The 23,527-nt window shown below is 42.0% G+C and overlaps 2 protein-coding genes across 5 annotated transcripts; one reads left to right on the forward strand and one right to left on the reverse strand.

Annotated features, from left to right (window-relative positions):
* Positions 1 to 5,368: 5,368 nt before the first annotated feature.
* Positions 5,369 to 7,551, reverse strand: mgst3a (microsomal glutathione S-transferase 3a). Its single transcript, XM_037083182.1, has 6 exons — positions 7,419 to 7,551; positions 6,831 to 6,956; positions 6,578 to 6,651; positions 6,398 to 6,455; positions 6,183 to 6,255; positions 5,369 to 6,081 (listed from the first exon to the last, which is right to left on the reverse strand). The coding sequence occupies exons 2-6, from the start codon at positions 6,945 to 6,947 to the stop codon at positions 5,939 to 5,941; spliced, it is 465 nt and encodes a 154-aa protein (XP_036939077.1). The 5' UTR covers positions 6,948 to 6,956; positions 7,419 to 7,551; the 3' UTR covers positions 5,369 to 5,938.
* Positions 7,552 to 7,722: 171 nt separating this feature from the next.
* LOC119010757 (leucine-rich repeat-containing protein 52-like) lies at positions 7,723 to 23,283 on the forward strand. Of its 4 annotated transcripts, XR_005072052.1 has the most exons (4): positions 7,723 to 7,851; positions 9,259 to 9,408; positions 20,283 to 20,341; positions 20,436 to 20,457. XR_005072052.1 is itself a non-coding variant. In XM_037083180.1 (2 exons), exons 1-2 carry the CDS (start codon positions 12,104 to 12,106, stop codon positions 20,609 to 20,611), a joined length of 978 nt encoding a protein of 325 aa, XP_036939075.1. In that variant the 5' UTR covers positions 11,711 to 12,103; the 3' UTR covers positions 20,612 to 23,283. The 4 variants fall into 4 exon arrangements, 1 of the variants encoding a protein (XP_036939075.1); XR_005072051.1 differs by lacking the exon at positions 20,436 to 20,457 and having other exon boundaries at positions 20,283 to 20,420; XR_005072053.1 differs by lacking the exons at positions 20,283 to 20,341; positions 20,436 to 20,457 and adding an exon at positions 10,854 to 11,617.
* The last annotated feature ends 244 nt before the right edge of the window (positions 23,284 to 23,527 follow it).

Below are 23,527 nucleotides of genomic sequence, written 5' to 3' on the forward strand. Positions count from 1 at the left end.
GAGTCTCCTGGCCTGACAGAGGATCCTGGCGACGCGGTCCGTCAGCAGACGCGTGATCCTGCAGGCGGAGACGAAACCTCGACTCCAACCTCGACCTTCTCCAAGACTGAAGGGACGGTCCTTTTGGAGACCGCGACTGATGACGCATTTAAAACACATTTGTTGGCCACGAGCTCTGCGGTGGCTTCATCTTCCCACACGAATGTAACTGTCGCCATGACTCCTTCAGCTTCAGGTAACCAAGACAAACCTATGTGCCGTGTTCATACGCCTCTTTGAGCCTTTACTGAAACATGGAAACATCAAAGTTATGGTCATCGTCCATAATTCTGTTTCTGTGCATCTATAGTTTCTCAGTCAGGTCTGTTTACTTTGTCCATATTTTCCAAAGTCAAACATCCCACACACTCGCACTGTGTTGCAAACACAGACTCGCTCCTGAGACTCAGCTCCTCTGCCAGCAGCGTTTCAGGAATGACTGGCCCGATTTTGAGAGTGAGCGTTGTATTTAGGAACAGATATATTTATAAACCCCTCCACTGATGCCATGTTGCCTCTTGGAGCAGCCCAGAAATAACAAACAATAACACCTTCCAGATCACACTCCTTCCCCCTTTATAACCTGTTGCCATCACTCGTCTGTCTGTCCCTGTGGTTTAATGTGGAATAATCTGGATGTCGTCACTTGGCAAGAAGCGCTGTTTGAGTTTCTCACTTCACAAGCTGAAAATGACATCACTAATTCTGTTTGCTTTGCGTTTATTCTGCCCCATCAACTTTTCACAACACGTCGCCTTTATCTTTAGCCCATTTTGCTCGCACTAATGACAGTCCTCTTCATTCTGTCCTACAAGTAAACAGTAGAAAGGTAGTCTGACTTGTAAATGTAGAATGTACAACGTTCCTTGAACACACCCCTCTCCCACCCCTCAGCTGTCAGCATGAGCTGTCAAACGTGATGTAAGCAAACACATGTGCTTAAAGCTGAGTAAGAGGATAGGCTGCTCATGGTGAAAGGGGCAAAACAAGGCAGTGAGCATTAAACTTAATGTTTCTGGAGTAATTTCACAGAGGAAACCAAATGCATCACAAAAACTAGAATGTTCCTCAGCAGAGCGCTCACTTCCACCAAGGCCCAACAGTCCCCTTTAATTCAGTCACGCCTTATCCAATATCAAATCAAACCTATTTGAATCTGCAAGATCCAGACTCTGCGTGGATCCATTTAAAATTGTACTCACTCACAGATCGTCCAGATCCATACATCATTAAATGTCAAAATACCACCAAATATTAACAAACAATATGAAATAGTGTCGTCCTTTAAGGTCAGATTATTCAGTCATGAAACAAAGACAGTTAGTTTATTCATGTTTATGAAAGAGATCAGTCACTGAGGATCTTTCTCTTCTGATTAAAAATTCTTCCCAAAAACTACATAGTGCTCCTTTAAAGACCGTTTATTAGAAACTACATTTAACAAGTTATTTTCATTATCGATTGATCTGCTTGTTATTTTCTCGATCCTATGATCCCGGGTTGGTCCGTAACATGTTGTTTACTTCCAAATTAGAAAAATGTTACGTTTACTGACATATAAGTGTCAAAGAACCTGAAAATATTCACATTTCAGCAGTTGGAAGCAGCAACTATCACTAATTTTGCTTAAGAAAATGCTGTCATTGATCAGAAAAATTGTCTGTCGATCACTTGCTCTATTTATAGATCTTCTGATGTTTTATTTATTGCCACCTCCACATAACATAACATACATCTTGTTCTGTGATTTAAAGCTGAGAGTTTAGCTCGCTGTCGACCTCTCAAGCAGCAAAAGCCAAATTTCTGTTAGAGCGACATTATTTAACTTTTTTACCTTAAAATAACAGCTTCAAAATCATGTTGATGCTACAGTGTCTAGTAAGAGAGTGAACGGTGTCTCTGTCTCAGCCCCTCCATCACTTGTTTCTGCATGTAACTTCAGTGAGAGGGCAGGATCACGGCGTTACAAGACACGTTAACCTCAACATACAACTTCTCGACATATAACAGTGCTATGATGTAATGAGTTTTGTTTGTAGTTACATACATTAGGTCTGACAAATTGCTACAGACCTCAGATTTGTATTTATGACAGTGGTGTTGCACTCAGAAGCTGTAGGGGGCGCCAAATCACACAAAATGGTGTTGTCATTTTGGTGTTGTTCCATGACCACCACTGCAACTGAACAATCGTGTTGCTGTGGTGTGATTGCTTTTTGACATGGTGTTGTACCAGGGAAGTCTGAACTGATAAAGTTTGGTTGGGTTCAGATGACAAAAATACTTGGTTAACATGATTTGGGTTAAAGTAGAAACGTTCACTATGTTAACAAAGTGCTACAAATTCGGTTTCTCAATGTTTGTGTTTTCCTGAGATACAAAGCTACGACATCACAAAAACACGAGTTGATGGGCCAGGAGCAGCACCAACACAGCGATACCAGATCATGAACTGGTTATATGTTGCATGAAAATACAAACAGTGTGTGTCAAACAAGTCATCGCCACACTGCTGGCTCTTTTTAACATTTTTTTTTTTTTTTTTTAGTGTTATCGGCAGGATCAGTGGCATGTGACAACAAAACCACCCTGTACAGCAGATGTAATGTCAGTGATTGGTAGTCACGAGCGGGGTGGTGTAAGGGTTACCTCTGGCTGTTGTGTGCACGGTTCATTTCCTTTGAAGAATCCTCTGTGCTGTTTTGAATTGATACAGCACTGCCCTCACATCCCCACTTTCAGCTGCTGCAGACGGCCTTTCATCCACGCCGACCGTGCAGAGCACCACCACTCTGCAGCACCTCTCCACCGCTGAAAGCACAGCCCTCCTGACCCGAGATCCCCTCGCCGCCTTTTCATCTCAGCCAGCCCACACGATGCAGGATGCACGCTCCACGGCCCACGCCTCCACCGTCCAGCCACAGTCTGAATCACTGAACACACCCACCACAGGGCACCCTCTGACCTCAGCTCCGGGCCGGGGTCCTGCAGTGCCGACACACTGGGAAGTCCCATCTGAGCTTAATGTTGGAGATGAAGGTCAGGTGATGGACAACAGAGAGACTATTGTTTTCCTCTAAACTGGCTTCATTTAATCATTATATTTTAACATTTTTGTCAATTTTTGTGTCATTTAGACCTCAAGAGGCCTCACTACCACTCGAGCTCTCCTCTAGACCCCCTGCTGGCTGGCCTGCTGTCAGTGTTCATCGTCACCACTGCTATCGTCTTTGTCGTCCTCTTCCTCAGGTTCCGCCAGCGGACAAACCACCCAGAGTTCCATCGGCTGCAGGATCTACCCATGGTGAGAAACTCTTCTCCATGAAGTTACATGTATTAAGATACAGGAAGGGTTAGAGGTGCACTTGATAACTTGTCATGAGGAAATGCAACTCAGCCAGTGAAAACGGTTGTACAGTATCTGCTGTGGCTCTAAAGGGAGCTGTCTAAAGTCAGAGACAATAACCTCTGACCTCTCTCAGAAAGATGATTTTTTTTTCAGTTAGGCATTACATGTGATTTTCAATTATTGTATAACTATTTTTAATTTTTATTATTTGTGACTTAAGGCAACAAGACATTAAGAAAAGAAGTCACAAAATCAGTCATGCCTGATAAAAAAAAAACACATATATATATATATATATATATATATATATATATATATATATATATATATATATATATATACACAACTGAGCATTTAAGCATTCCCCTCATTGCATTGTTTCTCACTTTACAAAGTCATACTTAACAACCGTACCACAATTAAAGGTTAAAAAGTACAACTTGTCCTGTTTTGATTAACTTCTCCAGGATGATTTGATGGAGGACACGCCACTCTCCAGGTACACCCACTGAGAGAAGCGTCTCGTCAGTCACTTCCACGGTTCAGAGAACAGAAGCAAGCAGACAGAAAAGCAGACAGCTGTGGATCTGAGTGGAGCGTTTGCCTGGATGCAGCTGCATCCCTGCAGATGAGCTCCCCCTTGGGTCACTGATAAAAATGTTTACCTGAGGTTAAATGAGAAAACCTTTAAAATGAGAGGAGTACTTTTTTTCCACATTCCCTTTAATTTTATGCAGATCTTCAGACTTTTTCTTTTCTTTCTCTCCTCTGAGGCGAGTAATAGCACCTCTGTAACCCCTGTCTGACTCCTCTTGTATGCACAGCTCTATAAAGTGGCACGAATGGTCACAGTGCCCCCTTGCGGACATCAGAGGTGATGTGAATATAAGGTTGCATGAAGTCCTCCAATGTAATTAACACACAACCTCAGGTTATCCAGCGAGAAACAGGAGTAAGCAAGAAGATAGAGTGAAGATATCGAGTGCTCCAACACACATGGGGCAGGTTACCAACAAGCTTAAAGCGATGGAGGAAAGTTATGATCCCCTAGATGACCAAATATTAGTCAAGTGCACTTTCAAACCAAATTGCCAGGTTGTATGTGATGTCTTAAAACTTAAGTGTTGCAGGAAATCTTCACAAGAATCAGAAGTCTAAAAGCCATATTTATGGGGAATAAAAACACTTGCTAATTTTCTCAACTGTTCAAATTTATGTTAGCCTAAATTATATGTGGAAAATATCTATCGTTGCAACCTTTTACTGTGTTAATGAAACTTGTTTCTTCTTGGTCAGATGCTGGTGTATAAACTTGAATTAAATACTGTTTTTGATGATGAATGTTCAATCCACCAGTGCACACTGAGATCCTTACTACACTAATACGCTTTAATGAGTAAATTGTAAAGGTAAAACACTGTAACTGTTAAATGTATTGTAAAATTCATATTTATGAAGAATGTTTCTGCATATGGTGTTAGTTTAAATGATAGCAACAAACAGAAGAGATGCGGGGAGTTGTTGAGTTTAGATTGTGGGTATCTGTATTAGCTGGAGTGTCATGCAAATGTGCTGAAGCTTTGCCTATTGTGTTCTGAGTTATTTGACTGCCAAGTGCTGACAGTGATGTACGATAATGTGCCATTGAAATGGACTGTAGACTTTATAGATATAAGGATTACCTATTTGATAATAAAACACAAACACAATGCTGTAAGCCTCATGTCGCATATGCACAGAAGGTGGGACCTGAAATTATAGCTACAGTATGTGGGTGAGTTTTGAAGCATTTTGCTGAGTCATTGTATGAAGGGCATTTTTTCTGTTGCAGTTGGTTGAGAGGCGAGCCGCTCTGCAAGGATATAAATCCACCTGCCCGGGCAAGTAATGTGGACTTTGAACAATTAAAAAGAGTGCCGCTCCCTTAAACACACACATTCAGGCCATATCAATTCACCACACAATAAAAAACACCAGATCTTTTATAACCAATGTGTGATATTTAATATCATCAGTTTGACAAATATCAAAACTGTTTGTTTTTTTTCAGTATGACAGCTAACACAAAAAAGAAATTAAAACGATAACCATGATGACTGGATGTTTTTTTTAATCAACAACAGCAATATGTGTGACTAACATTTTTTAGGTTAAAGTTCATTACTGTACAAAAACTGACTTTTCAAGCAGCAAATTCAAACTTCTTTCTAAATATTCACTTTGTGTTTTGTGCATCTTCCATTTGTTTAATGCAAAAATAGACATACTTTGACAGGTCATGAGGCCAGCTAATCAGGGCGCAGGTGAAAATGCTATCAAGACAACTGACGGGTCTTACACACTGTGGGAGTGCCAGTCAGTGAATACAAAAATGCCTTTCCCTTCCGGGGGAGCCGGTCCTGCGCCTGACAGCATGAACTTTACCTGGGTTCAAGTGTTATATTGGTCAGAGGTTAGCATACATGATCTAGATTAAAAATGGGTTGTGTAGAGTAGCTTTGATTATAAAGCGAATGACTGGGTGAGCCCATCCTGAGGACATCTTTCTCCCTAGCAACAGTCAGTTCTACGGAAGTTGCCCAGCTGTCTTGGTCCCGTCCAGCCGAGCAGGTGGCGCCCAAAATTGGCTGTGGTCAGAATCAAACCAAGCAAGGCTATGTTCCCGAACGCTCCCCGCATTCTCTTTTTGGGATCTGATAAATTGGAAAAGAGTAAATAGCAAAATCACAACCTGCTGTGTGCTACAAAAGCATCAAATGTTAAATGAAGCGTGGGATTGCGAACGTGATCTCACCTCCTGAGGAGTACCCATGTGCATACACCTCTCTGCTAATAATCCATATTACTCCAAGTCCACTGGCGAGACGCTGTGATGGACAACAAACTCAGAATTTAGTATTGTATGACAGAAGTGTACATCTTCCAGAATCCCTGCACATTTTCCCGTGAGTCATTTTCCAATTTTGTGCTGTTATTGCTAAAGATGAAAATAAAATAAAATCAACTTACAGGACAATGCAAACCACCAACAGTGAGGCAGAAAAGAAAGGCGGGGTAGGCCTCCAGGCTGTTGGGAGGTGATAACAGCATGTTAACTTTCACCTCTTTTGTCCACTGTTACTATGAATCATGACAGCCTGGCGTAGTATCAGTGTGTGTGAATTCAAGTTAACTTCGGCCCATACGTACGTGTTTTGGTGTGCTCGCTGGATGCAGTTGAAAATGTTGCCAGTTTCTAGGTCGTCACTGTACATCTGAGGGTACTGTAAGACACGTTCATTTGTAGGGGCAAAGTTATTCACAAAAGCCACAAAAAAGGTGCAGTGAGCCATAAACTATACCAACAAAGAGCAGAGCTGCTTTTTAGATTTTAAAAACAGCATGAATGAGGAAGTCAGGGCTGGATTTTGCTATATATTTGAACACAAATGCTTCTGCTCACGTTAACGTTGTACTTCTTGCGGGCTTTGCCAACTTTCACGGCCAGATGTGCAACCATCAACACGCTGGCAGCACCAGTTAACACCACATATCCATACTCTTTGGACAGAACAACCATCTTGGCACACTTGGAAGAGGAAATTAACACATCCAAAAAAAGGGTTTTGTTATTAAAAGTAAAAACAATGTATCATGTATATGTATCATTTCAACTTTTGCCTAATTTTTAAGGTAATCACTCCTATTTCATCATTTTAGCCTGTCGTCTGTCATTTTTGCTACAGCTAGGAAAAGGGAGGTTTTTCTTTTTCAGGCACATAAACGACAGAAAATGCTGCCTTTGAATTCATATGAATGCACAACATTCAGATGCTTGAATGCATCTCTACCCTCTGTTAGACAAATGAATTATAAGTCTGTCATGCATGTGAAAAAACAGGCTGCGAAAGCAAAAGTGGAGAGCAAGGACGTCGTAAGACAGAAAGGTCAAGTAAGGGTAACTGCGGCGTCACTAAATGTCGGACCAACACATCTAACACAAACCTGTAAAATAACACAACTCATAAAACTATATAAGCGTTTACAGTACCTCAAAGAAGCAGAAGACGAGGTCAGGGGCTGGAGCACTCAAACACTGCGACCGCACTGAAGTTTCCGAGTCAAATGTATCCGTGTGTGCGTCGGGGCTTACGTAACGCACGTACAAGCCGCGCGAGGGCGTGGTGCTGGACGCTTGTAGGATACTTCACAAAATGTCTGTCTTTTGGAAAATGATTTACCCGACAGCTTTTTTATAGCTTGTGTTCGCTAAATCTCACGGGAGCGTCCGGGGCTTTTTTTGTTTTACTTAAAGCAAAGTCAGTGTTTCACTGCACGACGGCAACATTTCATCATGTAAACAGTTCCGTTTCTGACTTGCGCGTTAGACCACCTGGCGTTACCATAGTAACCAGCCACAATATGGGGGTCCCCAAACAGGATGAGCAGGATGAGCCAACTTTTAGGAGACACACCAACCTCAGGTAACCTAGTTTATTTGAGCACAGTATTTACATATTTTTACATTTACTGTTTGCTGCACTACCTTTATATATTGACAGCTGTAGTTATTTGTTATTTTACAGACAGAGCTTTTAGATACACAACATGTAACGACCATATAAAATATCATGTGTTAACATAGATTAGGTTACCCAACAATATATAAAATAGCAAAATCGCTCAAGAGCATCAGTAATAATAATACACTGATTTAATATATTGGCATAAGTTGAATGTAACCACGCACGGTTTACTTAAGTACTGCAAATTGTCCAATATTTAAGCACCTATTGATGTGTTGCTCTGCTATATCAAACAACTTGTCAGTGATGTAATTTACATTTACTCAAATACCTAAGTACAATGTTGAGGTAGCTGTACTACTTGTACTTTAGTATCAACATTGTCTGTTACTTTAAACTTTCACTACACTATATTTTGGAGGCGGAAATTGTACTTATACTCCACCACATTTAGTTGATAACTTTAGTTACTAGTTCATTTGCCAGGTTGGCAGATTGGCAATGTGTCAATCCACACAGCACATGCAAATGAAAGTATGATTTACTTTTACTTTTGATACTTTATTACAGTAAAAATCAGATAATTTAACACTGTTACTCAAGTACTATTTGAATGGGTGATTTTCACTTTTACCAAACATTTTTAAACAATATCTTTACTTTCCCTCAAGTAAGACTTTTGGTTCTTCATAAAACACTGTATATTGGTCTGACCGTATAAGACACTTTTACTTTTGATAGTAAGCCTACAATTTAAATATCAATACATATAACAGCAGTACAATACACATAGTATCACTATTACTGAAGTGAGATTTGCATTGCATCTGCTACAAAGTTTGTATTCTTTATTTGGAATTTCGTGAATAATTTCAACTCATAAGGTTTTCACATCTTTTTTGAAATGAGGTTATGAGACTTTAAGAGCCAAAAACTCAGTCATCTCATACACTTCTAGCACTTGTTATAAGGAAGTCACGAGTAGACACCAGTAGTGCTGTAGATAAACAGTGAATTTCTCTTCCACAAAAAGCTCAGAGATTTATTTTAAAAATGTATCTCATTTAAAAGTTGCAGATCGATCCACCTCCTCCTCTCTGATTTCCTCCATAACTTATTTATCACGCATAGAATAGATTATTCATCATTCTTATCAGATATTGCAGACATAAAGTGATGGGTCTAAGAGTCCAAGATACAGAAAACAGGATTTACTTTGTGTGTGACTGAGCCTTTTGTCAAGCAAGATGTCCATTCATCTCACAGTGTCAGAGTTACAATCTCTTTTTATGACAGACATTTTGACTTGCCAGGAAGAGCACAGGCTCCAGTAATAACATTAATGATGGCTCTGTCCTTTTGAAGTGGCCTATTAAGCTGTGCTGCTGCGCCAGTTCTCAGTGACAGGGCCATGGTCCCGGTAATAGAAGGAAGCCAGAAAATCTGCCCTCTGTTGAGGTGAGGAAGGATCTGACAGGCCGGGGCTTCCTGTATCACATATCAGGTCAAGTGGAGGTATGCAAACTATTGTCAGTGGTGTCAGACACTATAATATAATATAATATGATATAATATGATATAATATGATAGATATGATATGATATGATATGATATGATATGATATGATATGATATGATATGATATGATATGATATGATTATATTATATTATATTATATTATATTATATTATATTTGAGTTGAGTTGAGTTGAGTTCGTTCTTATAATAACTAGTCAACACTTGTTGGAAGCAGCCGTCCCACATGTCAGTCATTGTTGTAACCAAAACAGGTTTTATGAATGCAGATTATCCATAGAGATAAAAATGGGAGACAAGTCCTTGCAGCTACGGTAAGACATGAGTGTTAGCTGAGGGATTACAAAAGCAAACACATTGTGCACTTGTTTGACCGTGTGCTTTATACTGAGCGTTTCCTTTGCATTTCGCATTTTGATCCATTGACAGTAACAGAATGACAGTGCAAAAAATGTTGAGGGGTGTCATTGAGGCTATACTTAATCATTTCAATCAATTATGACATGGAGTATGAGACATGCAAGAGGTTATGAAAACACATAGCCTGTATTTTGAAGAGATTTACCTGTTGTGGCTGCTGGCTAATTATGGAGACAATTTGGTCTCTCTTCATTGGACTCGACTCCTCTTTTGTTTCCCTTATAAAGGTGCAATATGTATGAGCTGACGCCCTGCCAAATTTCACCAGAATCACAGCTAACTGCTGCTAACTATAGCTGCTATATGTACCCACTTTTGGCTAGTTAGCTCATTAAGCCGGGCAGCTAGCAGTGTGTCTGAATGGGCTAGTTAATATTTTAAAAATATTTTCAACTAAAATTCTTACAAATTGCCCCTAACGTTTGTTAAAATTGTGTTCTTCTGTTCAGTCTCATAGCATTATATCATTCCAACTCCTCAATTAGTTTGGGGAAATATTCAATAAGACACCACTGTTATTATGACAGTACCATTCAATCAAATGGAATGGTACTGGTAAATGGAAATCTTCCAGCATGCTAAATGTTGACGCCCCTCCAACACAGTGTGTCATGAGCTCTTTGACGTATCACCGAAAAACTGTTATTTTTTAACATTCTGTTGATACTGTCAGTTATTTTTTTTAAAAATATGAATTAAAATTCTTACATAATGCATCATTGAATTATGTAGATACTTTGAATAGTCCTAATGGCTCAGGTGTCATAATTAACCTGCTAAGCTGCAAGCCATGTATCAGAAAAGATGTAAGGAGACTGTTCCATGGCAGCTGCTCACTGTGTAAAACAATACCAAATATTCGTCACTAGATGTCCTCATAATGTCACTGAATATCCTTGACAAAAAACAGCTGTGTGGATTAGTTCAGTCCACAGGATGGCAAGTGTGAAAAAGCATTAGGTTATACATGATTACAGCCCTCCTGATGCATTTCTTTACACACAGGATAAAAGGCTTAACTTCGCTCTCTGGCTGTGTGCGGGAGAGAAAAAGTGGTCAGTGTGCAGCGGGCTGTTTACTGTCGACCTGGGGTGGTTTCTTTCACGGACTGTCGGCGGCACATCTGTCCTCCTCCTCCATCATGCTGAGTCTGATTCAGCACTTCAACACCTACACAGAGAACCAAGAATAGACTCTGGACTCATACTGAGACTGGAGAGAGGAGGAAAACAACTGCTGCCTGAGACCACCTTGGCCCAACTCATCCAGTCCCATCCCCTGATGGATGTATATGGGTATGGGTTGAATGGGGCGAATGGAGGGGTGGGGGTGTTGCCTATGGCTGACGTGGCAGTCATTGTTGTGAAGTGTAAAAGCCTCATTGCACATATAAGCCTGAGTGGTGTAGACAACTACACATTGTTATCATTGCCTCACTCTCTCGTTTCCAAAGCCTGAAACCCTGTGATCTGATCACATACGCTACAATATGCTGCCCAGGTGTCAGGTGCACCTGCTCCTTTGTTCCACTTCCACACAAACACCTGAGACAGCCTGATTAACAGTATAGTTAGTATAGTTTCCATCACATGAGGATGAGGCTGCCATACACAGACACTTGAGGCATGCGGATGGTGATCACTGTGCCTGCAGCTGGACCACTGACCTTTATCACGGAAGGTTACTATATGCATCACTTTGCTGACCTCCATATGCCATTGTTTAAAAAAAAAAAACCATTTCATATCCATTACATCCACTGCCCTGAACCCCCCCCCCCCCGCCCCAGTTCACTCCAAAGCGTGAGATCAGACAGCGCGCCCCCCACCCCCACCCGCCGCTCAGTTCACTGCGCCCCCCTCGTTCGGATTCAGTTTCAGAAAGGGAGACGATGGCAAGCATGTTGTGGAACAACTGACCGTGATCACTGCAAGCGGCACGGCATGAGAGGACACTGTGGGCGTTTACGACGTGTGAATAGATGTGTTCTGATGGAAGAAACCCGACGAATCGATGGGATTTGATACGTGAAGCATGAAGGCATCTGGATGTCAAGTTCCAGGCAGTGGATGCGCGCTGGCTCCAGACGACAGGATGAACTGAGACGTTGCGCGCAAGAGGCTGCCACGGGCGAGCGTCAGGTCTGACCTCTTTGGAAACCATTTCTGGGACAAACAACTTGAGGATGTATCAATGAAGTATGTGACTGCGTCTGACTCTCTCCAAACGGGGTGGATGAAGCCCTCGGCGGTGTCATGCGTCTTGCCCCGCAGCCAAGCGCGCAACCCTTGCGGCTCATAGTTCTGTTCCTCCTCGCCACGGGGGTGAACACATCCCCGGTGCTGGCTTCAGGCTGCCCGGACAGGTGTGTGTGTGATGACCAGCTGGTGGTTCAGTGCGCCGGGCAGCACCTGACCACCTTCCCGGTCAACCTGCCGCTGGCCACGCGGCAGCTCATCATCTCCAACAACCGCATCGTGGAGCTGCCGCCGCTCGCGCTCAACTACCTCTCCGACCTGGTGTACCTGGACTGCAGCAACAACTCCCTGACGGAGATATCCGAGTCCACCTTTGGGAATCTGCGGAAGCTAGCCTACCTGGACCTCTCCTTCAACACGTTGAGCCGGATCGAGGACAGGACGTTCGGCCCCTTGGCGAGCCTGGTGATGCTGAGGATGACCGACAACCCGGGACTCTCGGAGATCCACCAGGACGCGTTTGTGGAAAACGCTGCCCTGCAGGTGCTGGATGTGAGTCGGAACAACCTGACGGTCCTAAACATCACCTCCCTGATCGCGCTGCCCTCCCTGCGCTCCGTGGGGCTCAGTGGGAACCCGTGGAGCTGCGAGTGCGACAACGAGGATCTGTGCCTGTGGGTCCACCTGGAGGGCTTCAAGTTCCAAGGTATTATCAACATACCTTTAATTCTAATGTCATATAAGGTGACATAACCACATCATGGCCTTTATTGTGGCTCATTCCTGAATATCAAGTAGATGGGCTCCAGAGAGCCAATCACATATCCGCGCTGCTGTGCTCCAGTTATTAATTATTAGATAATGTGTGGTTATGTAAACTATTGGCCTTTTGCTGGTGGCTGCCCTCAATAAACGGCCTGTCTACCATGAAAAGATGAGCACTTATTTAGCCGGCACCTTCCACCCAACAAATCGGCTTGAAGTGTTTTATATTAATTGGGAACAGTCTAAAAATATTTAGGAATCATAGGCAAAAATAGCAGATAATAATTAAATGGTACCACTTTCTGATAAGACACCCATACAAAGCCTTTATAAGTTGTAACTAAATGTGTCATAGATAGTTGAGAAATAATTGACTAATAATTCAAAATAAAAAACAAGTTATTATCCATGAAGAAGACTCATTCTTGTGATGCCAGGTTGTGAAAAATCCTTCTTATATAAACTGTTATGGCTGGAGCTAAAGTGACCTACTAGGCCACCACTGACCCCCTGTTCCTCCCACTCTCTGTGAAATGTGTACAGTTGCGTGAAAATTTGATCAAGCACTTTCAGAATATGACACAAATAGGAGCAAAACTGAAATAGTGAAGCTCGTTAAAACTACATTTGGCGCAGGGGTCTCTTTCAAGGCAGGGCACGGTCACAAAATAAAGCAGAACCCACCTCAAGGGTTCATCATGTCATCAAATTACTTGCTGTTACAACACTGGAATTTCAAACTTCAGTGTAATAACTTGAATAATATCGATATTTGACACTTTTTGATGTTCATATTTAACCTCAGGGAAGAATTGACATACCATTAAAGACTTTTAGGAAACAATAAATACAACAAGATTTGTGTACTGTGTGTTAAGTGCAGCAGCATCTAAGTGAATTTATTTATTATTTATTTATTTACTGGTTTCAAATATACAGAATCGATTTGTATCGATATATCAATATCTTACACAACAGTTGATAATATATTTTCAAAGAAAACTAGGAATAAAGCAACATTAGGTAACTTTTTAAACTAAAATAACTGCTCACAAATCACTTGTCTTCAGTGAGAGGGTAGGATTACAGCGTTACAAACATGTTTACTTCAGCATACACATTTTCAACATATAACATTGCTATGATGTCATGAGTGTTGTTTGTAGTCGGTGCCTATCTTATAAATTGTTACAGACCTGAGATTTGTATTCATGTCAGTGGTGTTGCACTCACAAGTCGCACAAAATGCCAATTTCTACATAATTGCTTTAACCAGTTATGATACACTAAGACTGGAACTACCGGGCCCCTGGAGCTGCAGCGGTCCTGGGCAGCCTGCCTGGTTGGTGATGCAACCTTGCCAGTGTTCTTCCTCCAGCATGAAAAGACACAAGAGTGATTTTTCATAACCAAGCAATGTTAAAACTGTTGTCTTCAATGGCAGATTTTTATTAACCATTGATAAAACCTATAAATCCGTAAAGGATAACTCCACCAATTGCACACATCAAAGTGTGTTTACAGGTCTTTGGGATTAATACTGCATATGTGAAAAAGTGAAACAAAATGCAGCCTTTTGTGGCTCCAGAGGAAGGTACGTGTAACCTAATAATTGACCTCCTGCAATGCAACTCACTGGCTAAGTTGCATTGTAGGTAATGTAGAAGCCTTCAGTAAAGAGTGCCAGATTGCAATGCGTTGAGAGAAAGGGGAGTACTTGAAAACAGAGAAAAACGACAGCAGAAGTGATTCCTACCACAATGACAGCAAAAGTCTCCCTCACACCCCTTCGAGGAAGGAACGACTCCATGCTGACCCCCTCCTCAGACACATGCAGAGCCCCCACTGCTGGATTTCCCTCACATCATGTTAGTAAAAAAAAAACAAAAAAAACTTCCCTGTCAAGTCTTGCACCACTGAGTGCCTACGACAGATGAAATCACATCGTAATCTCCCACAGTTCTATTATGTTTGTTCGGTAGACATGGTGCGTCGAGCAAAATATGTTCTCATGTGAGGACCATATGTGTGCACATATTTGAGGAAGTCTGCAGAGTTCAGCCCTTTCTCAGCTTTCAGCGGGATGGGACGCAGGTGATGGCAGTGGAGCGTGACAGCATTCAGACTATCAAATAACAAAGAGGGTGAAAGAAGATCGGCGGCAGGGAGCCTTTGGATTTCTTCTCTCGCAACTGTTTATTAATTCAGCTGCTGCAGTTCAGGAGGAAAACTTTTATCGGGAAATGACTAATCAATCTCAGTTTCATCCGGCTACTGGGATACTGTGCTGCAGATGTGATTAATGAATCATAGTTGCGCCATCAAATATCGATCCCCCCTCTTGGTTTTAGTTCTGCCGCGCTGATAGATGCGTCCGATACCCAACGATCTGTCTCACTTTGAGTTAATCAGCTCATGCTTTGGTGTGGATGTGTCACTATGCAAAAGGGCATCTGCTATTTATAGTGTGTTTAACTGAGCAAGAAGCCAGTCATAATTCTAACACCGTAGCTATAATGCACCCGCCACACTTACTAAAAAGGCATCCCCTGCTCCCCCCAAACACACACACACACACACACACACACACACTACAGTTCACCATGGTCCCTGTGCAGCTTAGGCCGAATCCAAATGAGTCCTGCAAGAGCTGTCCTATTTTCTAGCTGCTCGCTGCCTTTTGTCTAGCTTAATTTGGAGTGGAGCCTCTTCCAGTGACAGCTGCCAGGAAGAGAAGAGGCAGACACTCACATATACACACACACACACATTCTCTACCTCTGTTATGTATATACACACAGTCTGTCCATCGCTTTCACAGCAGACAGCACAGGCTCCTTCTCTCTTAAACTGAGTCTCCTGAAGCATGTGGGAAGTTATACACACCGAAATAAATGGACACACACACACACACACACACAAACACGCACACACACATATGCATACAAATGTACAAAAACAGATTCATGCATTTAGACAGACGGACACAGATTAAGCGCACTTTTAGCGCTCAAGGGAGGATGGCAGAAGGATAACATTTTGGAGACAACTGTGTTTCAGCTGCGAGGTCTGTCTCGGAAGCCTTGTTATCTCTCGTCTGGGTCTCACCTGGTTCATGCAACATGGCTCGCTTGTCTCCTTGGTTTAGGAAACGCATCAATAGCAAGCGAGGGAGAGAGAGAGAGAAAGAGAGAGAAATGGAGAGAGAGAGAGAGAAAGCTTGAGGAAGGAACCAACAGATTCTCCTCTGTCTCGCCTTCCCAGCGAGATTAGCACTCTCCCAGCTGTTATATAAGGAGAGCGCCTAGAAATAGAGCACTGTGTGGAAAGGGGAAGGAGGGAGGGAAAGCCCTCTTCTTTGATGCTAGTCCCTTTGGGTGGGTGGAGGGGGGGGTGAAGCCAGAAGGGTTTCCTTCCTAGCTGTCAGGCACACTCACAAATGAACACGTGCGAACACACACATAGACACACACAAGCAGACTCTGCAAGGACAGAGATAGAACATGGAAAAGTTAAGTCTCGTGGAGGGGGCTTGTGCATGTATATATATGTTAGGAGCGGGTGTGCATGTGTGTGCTCGTGTGTGCATGCACGGCTGTGTGTGTTTATTATAGTCAGAGTCTTCCAGCGTGAGAGAACGGCGCACAGCAGCCGCCTCTGAGAGGATCAGAGCTCGCTTTGAATTCTCGGTGGTAGATGGAGCTTAGAGAAGCTGAATGTCCTCGTCTTCCTCAGCTGCACATTAGTTTTCAGATCTGTGAGCCACAGAAGAGCTTCTTTGAGGATAAGAATGGAGATTTATGCACTGAGTGAATACAATGTTAGGAAAGCGTACTCTTCAGTCGCCCCATGAAATTAACTTGTCAAGCGATTTGATTGAAAGCTCCAGTATGATCCCTCTCACCCGCTGTCAAATCACACCTCCCACCAACCTGAGTCAGTTATAACACCGACACCTTGCATTGCTACTGAGAGTGCATGAAGTAGTTGGCAAGCTAGCAGAATGGAAATATGTATGTAGAATGTAATCAGTGAAAAAATGGCTGATAGAATTATCCAAAAGTAACGAATAATCAGTTATAATTGCCTTAAATCAATGAATAAACAAGTGAAATAGGCTAAGTACTTAAATTATTTGATAATTTTTGCTTCGATTGAAATAATAGCCTGGAACTGATTAATGGTTAAAGCAAATAGCCTGCCTAAAAATGTTTGGATAAACGAGTCAAATAGTTAGCTAAAAGTAATAGACAAAAGGTTAAAACAGTTGGTTGAATGGCAAAAAAAATTCAAATAGCTAAAGGTAGAATCATGGATAAATAGTGTGAACATTTAGGTTAGATAGTTCACTTATGTAATTGTTAGATTTTTTAAATAAGGAGACGCAAAACAGGTGTAAGCTAAAATGATATAGATGGTTCGAATGATTGGTTAAACATAGCTGAAACGGTGCCACTGCAATTGACAGTAGTAGAAATCCAAATCTGATCAAACCAAAACACTGACCTGCCAAAAACGAAACACCAGGCCAGTACACTTTTTATTGTGGTACTTCAAGTTACACATTTCTGCAGTGAAATGTTTAAAAATGATTCAACCTTTATTATAAATTTTCTCGAGTTCTTTACTTGCGTTATCGCAGATATCCAAACCAAAAGAATTCTGTCATTTTATTGAAGGTAGAGACAGAAATTGAGGAAGGCAGTTGGCGAACGTGACTAAACAAATCCGCTATGTGTTATAATGCGTTATAATGTTACCTCGTCCATTAACATTTCTGTCTGAGTCACGTCAGATAGATTCTCATCAGCAACGCTGGTGGTTTAACAACGAAGACAACAGCTCCCACGATCCCACACTACTTATGTCTTTTGTTTTGGTTTAAATGAGAGACCCCTAGGGGCAGAAACAACACGCGCCTACTGTGGGTTTATTATGCACTTTGAAATAAACTGAAATGAACACATTTGGAACATGACGGGTGGTCAGTAATGGCCTCGTCGAGTTCATGTGATAGTTCGGATGAAAACGTGTGGGAGCCACTGATCTAAAGGATGATTTTGTGCGCAGCGAGAGTGTGTGTGTGTGTGTGTGTGTGTGTGTGCCTCTTCTGTCACTGCATTAAACAAGAATCAGTGTAACTAACATTTCTATACCAGTAACATCGAACACCGAGGTGTGAAAAACAAGAACATGTAACAGCTTTACAACGTTGATGAGTTACTTGTAGTTCCCATATTCATTAGGTGTACAAAAAACACATTTTTACAGCAAAATGTGCGACCAAATTAGAATGTGTGTAGTAAGACTGTTGTTGGAGTAATAGGGTTACTGAAAGCGTCTCCATGCGCAGAAAAACTTCCAAGTCTTTTGATCTCTCCCGGTGGGAATCCCCCCCGAGCACAAAAGCTTTGAAAAAACAGAAGCCAATTAAAAACAGTGGCCGTATGGAGATGGCAGTGCTCTGTTGTGTTGTAGCTGTTCCTCAGCACACGGTTACAAAAGACCCTGCCAGGCTTCCAGATTATTTCTCCGAAAAATCCTACTCTTGACAGGCATCATGCGGTGTATTTAATTTTGACTGATGGGCCTTTTTAAAATTTGTTTCCCTCTGCTGTAGTAGAGGGAACTCAACATTTTCCTTCGGATTTGTGGGCTTCTCAGCGAGGTCTTAGTCGTAGTCATAGCTGGTGCCTGACGAGAATGACAAACCTTATTATCTGTGGTTTCAGGCACACAACAAAGGGCCCAAGTCGCTCTCTAATCCTGTAGGTTAGTAAGGAGTTTGAATAATTCATCCATGATATTCTTCTTTTTTTTTCTTTTTTTGTTATTTAATGCTGCATCAAGTCAAGACAGGAGGCTCCCTGAGCGCTGCTGTTTTTCTGATACAGAAGGCAGCATTGTTACGTTGGTGCAGTTTTCTACATTTGAGTCTTTTAGCTGTGAGATCCTGAATATATTATGGATATATTCAGCTCAGTAAGCTGCCACTTAAAATGTTTGAAAAAAATAATATGACGTAATATGCTAGAATTATTTAACAGGCTGCTCCATTTAATGTCGCGTGTATGATATATTTCTTTCCTAAGCTACCTCAAACATCAAAGAATCTCTTAACTCTTATGATAATTGTACGTTAAAGCTGTCTTTGTGTTTGCTGCGTGTAAGTGAAGTTACTTGATATTTGCAGAGAAGATCAGTTGTTGAAGGTACTTTAAAGACCCTGACTATTTTTTCTCTCCCAGCTTCTGAGTGCCTGGGTCCTAATTGAACACGCAATTTTCTTCCAAATTAAAAAGGTTTCATTCATTTCACGAGGAATATTTCTGTACTGGAGTTCTGTCGTTGGGTTTGTCACTGGTTTGAGGTGGACGGGGCTCAGCTGGAGCAAGCTGGTGTCTCCTACCTCTGTGCACCAATCAGTTTGTCAGCATTTGAGTCATGATATGATGTCAGCTGTGGCGTCAGGCAGCCCAGTCGCTGTAATAAGTGTTGTTGAAGTAAGTTCAATCACGAAACGCAGCACTCACCAAGAGACTCCGGTTATTTCACTGCCTTTCCCCTCTTGTCTCTGTGATGTCACATTCATGAAGTAAAGTACGTTTAACCCAACAGTGACCTCTGTGGAACTCTGCTGCAGTCAGGTTAATAAACAGGAGTGAAGATAAACCCACTTTTAAAGTCCACACTGTGCAGAGTTTGTCGCAAGAAGGCTGTTCTGCACATTCGTTGCTTAAAGTGTGAATTTTCTTTGTGCTGACTGAAAAATCTGATTTTAAGAGGCGGGGCTATGAGCATAATCTGTGACTTTGCAAATAGCTTGGATGCCAGTCCTGGTTTAGTATTCAGCAAACACATTTGTGATATTGAAACTTGAAGCCTCCGGTGCAGCAACACTGAGACTGGACATAACAATGGAGTAGAAGTAGGAGACATCTTGTGTCCAGCAGTCCATTCAATTAAGTGAAATGAAAAATATTTGCATATTCATAAATTTGGGACATTTTACTGAGGAGGAAGGAATAAATGGTGGAATTGTACATTGTTTCCCACCTTTACACTCTTTAGGGGCTTTAAAATTATGTTAACTGAATGTACTGAATGCCCTACTAGACACACTCCATATTTATAGATAAATAAATTCAGTTCTGTTTGGTATTGTTACAGGATAATAACCTTTATTAAACCTGTCAGTGTCCTGGATTGATGTGATGAGGAAATGCAGACCTGGCACATTACTGTAAGATGACTCAATAGCCTGAATAATGCCAGTCAGTCCAGGACAGCTGACCTGGTTATTGTATGCTGACTGTTATTGCACCAACGGCCTGGAAAGTTTTGTCTCCAGTTCACTTCAGCGTTACAATTTGAACATTATATTTTCCTCCCGAATGCGCTGACATTTTGTATTCTGTTGTTATATGATTCATTCTTAATCATTCCTTCTTGGTGTGTGTCTGTGTGACAGATGAGGGCCAGACGGTGTGTGGCTCACCGGCAGACATGCAGGGCCGCCGTCTGGGTGAGGTGGGCATCCAGCTACGGACGTTATGTCACCAGACTCTGGGCTCCTGGGACTACCTGTTCTTTGTCGTCATCGGCTTTGTCATCTTTGCTGCAGGCACCGTGTCGGCATGGGTGATGGGCGTCATTATGGTGCTCTATGAGCGCTACATCAAGAAGAAGGACGAACAGCTGGATGTGGACGACGAGGAGGAGGCCACTGAGACGGGTCATAGCTCCCGGGCAAGGAATGACCATGGCAACGGGAATTTGAAAACGTCACACACTGTTTAATAGATTTAATCCCACTCTGCCCGCCATGGATTCCCACAGTGCCTCCTGTCAACTTCCAGGACTGTCTGAGAGTCATAATGAGTCAATTTAACAGGCTCAGCTCTGAAAGAGAAGAGAGAGGATTCAACAGAATTGAGGATTTTCATTGTTCACATTAGCAGTGTGCTTTTAGGTGATGTAACACACTCTGTCGCTGCCATTGTGGAGGTCTGCAGCCCTTGCGTATTACTGACCATGTATGCAAATGTATGACTTTGCTATATGTTTTATTACCTTGTAATATTTGGCTGGGATGTGGTCATAGCGGCAAACAATGGAGTGTTTATCTGCCAAGCTAGTTGTCTTGTTAGCAGCTTGCTGGTCTGACTGTAACAAGACATTTTAGGAGGGTAATTAGCATGATATGAGCACATGCTAATTTTGGGAACCTGTATCAATGGTTACAATTACCAGCATAACATGCAGTGTCACATTTTGGGAATTTTGAAACCACTCTAATATATGTCCCCTGAATATCAATCTATAGCCAGAGACCAGTCGCTTTATATAAAACCTGGACATGGAAAGCAGCTTGCCTGGTTTGGTTGAAAGCATGGATTTAACAATTAAAATCTGGAGACACCTGTGGAGGCGGAGCCACAAAAGCTTGATTTCATAGGTACACAATTACCCAGATCCTCCCATGCTGTTGGACCCACAGAGCACCACCTAACTTCCGATTTAGCACCTGGCTAACATAAATGGGAACAGAACCATTTAATTGTGTGGCTCTTCTAGAATTTCCAAATGTTATTGCACTAAATGGCTCACATAATGACAGTGAAATCTTTTCATGAGGGTTTTCACACTCAGAAATGTTGTCAGTGGTTTCTAGCAGCTGCTTTCGCAGTGCACGCTTATGGGAGAAGTCTTTTTTGCCCCGGTGTGTCACGAGTGTCATTGTAACTACATGGGTTGGCCACCAGGAAAGTTTACTTCAAGGCCCGGTGCTCTTACTGGGGCTAGATTGAAAATGAGCAAATCTGCCCACCAGCACCTCTAGAGTTGATTTATTAACATGTTTATGTTTGTTCTGTCACCTGGGAACTGTTCCAGCTAAAAACAAGACAGGAATACAACCCCCCTAATACATCCGTACATTGGCATTTTTGCATTTTAGTGCTTGTGCGAATTAAATAAACAAGATAATTGTTATTTTGTGAAATATAGAGGTGCTGGTTGGTGGATTTTTTTTACCTTTGGACAGAGCCAAGCTAGTTGTTGTCCTGTTTGCAGTATTTATGCTAAGCCAAAGGCCTGCTGGCTGTCGATATATATTCAGTTACATGAGTGGTATCATTCAAATTTTGGCAAGAAAGCGAATAAGATAAGGCTGTATCTCAGAACAAACTATTCCTTCAACCACAATCTGGCTCCGGCGAGGGGACAGCAGTTCTCATTAAAGACCATCGAACAGCTTGAGCTGGGGTAAACCGCTTGTTTTTCAAAGAAATCGCCCGTAGCTAAAACATTTAATGACATTATCTTTCGCATCATGCATAATGCCTGTTTGTTGACACACTAATTTGAGCCTTAGCCTCTACATCCAGAAGAACACCACTGTTACCTTTTGTTAGTCCAGTGCAGATATTAGCTCAAAGTCAAAAACGAAGGCTGTTTCATCATTAAACCAAAAATATTCATGGCACGTTATTCAGTTTGTTTGCACCTCCGGTGTTACAACTTGGATAGATACGCCTACTGCTCATTAATATGACAATCTGTTTTGAGACCTGAGTTTAATAGCATTGTTTGCACACACAAGATTCCCCGGTGGACCTCCATGATGGCAACAAACACAGCAGGATAATGGTGACTCAGCTTCAAAGCCTCCATGTGATATTTGGCGTGTGGTCATTCTCCTCATAGGTACTGCGTCGACATAGTGCATTCATGCCAGTGTAGGTGAATACACTGCGTGCTCGTGCATGTACACATCAGTGTACCATGTAGCTGTGTGTCTGTGTGATCGAGCTTCAGCGGACGCGAGCGTGCACGGTCCAGCGGTGTGTGTTTTTGCGCTGATAGTTAATTCCCCTCATCTGTTAGCCCAGAATCATTCTGCAGCCGAGGTTTTTTGTGTCGACGGACTATTTGTGAAGTTAAGGTTGTGCCAACTGCTGAGGTCCGTTTTGGCAGCGGGCCCTGCAGGGTGGCAAGTAAACAGGAGGGTGTGATGACTGATTTCTACATCATCCTCTCTTTGTTGGGTAACTGTACCTGTCTGTGTCTGCATGCACTCCTGATGTACCGAAAAAGCCTTATGAGGTGCGTACAAGCTTGGTGGCGAAGGAAACAGCTGACAAAATATCCTCAATATAACGATTTGAGATTCTTTCTTTGTAAAATCCATCCTCCTAATTTTTAGTAAGTTAGTGAATCACACTTTTTTTTTTTTACACCTTGAATAGAATGAATTTACAATGGATTTACTCCAGCCCTGGTGTTTAATTAATCCAGTTTTACAGCAATAAGACGGCTAATGCTATCAGACAAGTCAGAATCATTTTGGCTGACTGCAGTAAACAACAACAGCTGCTTTGCATGTGTTTTTTTCTTAACATCCTCCACCATGTCAGCTCATACTTATCAGTACATATATATATATGTATACCTATCTGGCTGTACCACTTCATTGAGCCTGGCGTTGACTGTTATGAACCTATGAAGGAGCAGAAAGAGAGAAGGAAGAATACTTGTTGGTCTAGAGGAAACAAAGAAAGCTGCTCCAATATGCCGTCCTCTGTGCATTTCTGTATCTGTTCAGTCTCATAAGTATTTATTTGGTTTAGGAACAAAATGTAACTTGACAGTGTTTCCCCTAACTTTATACAGTGCAGATTTCCCCTTGTACATGTTTTATCATGAAAGGGCTTG

This window comes from Acanthopagrus latus, chromosome 21 (assembly GCF_904848185.1).
Source record: "Acanthopagrus latus isolate v.2019 chromosome 21, fAcaLat1.1, whole genome shotgun sequence".
NCBI classification, from domain to species: domain Eukaryota; kingdom Metazoa; phylum Chordata; class Actinopteri; order Spariformes; family Sparidae; genus Acanthopagrus; species Acanthopagrus latus.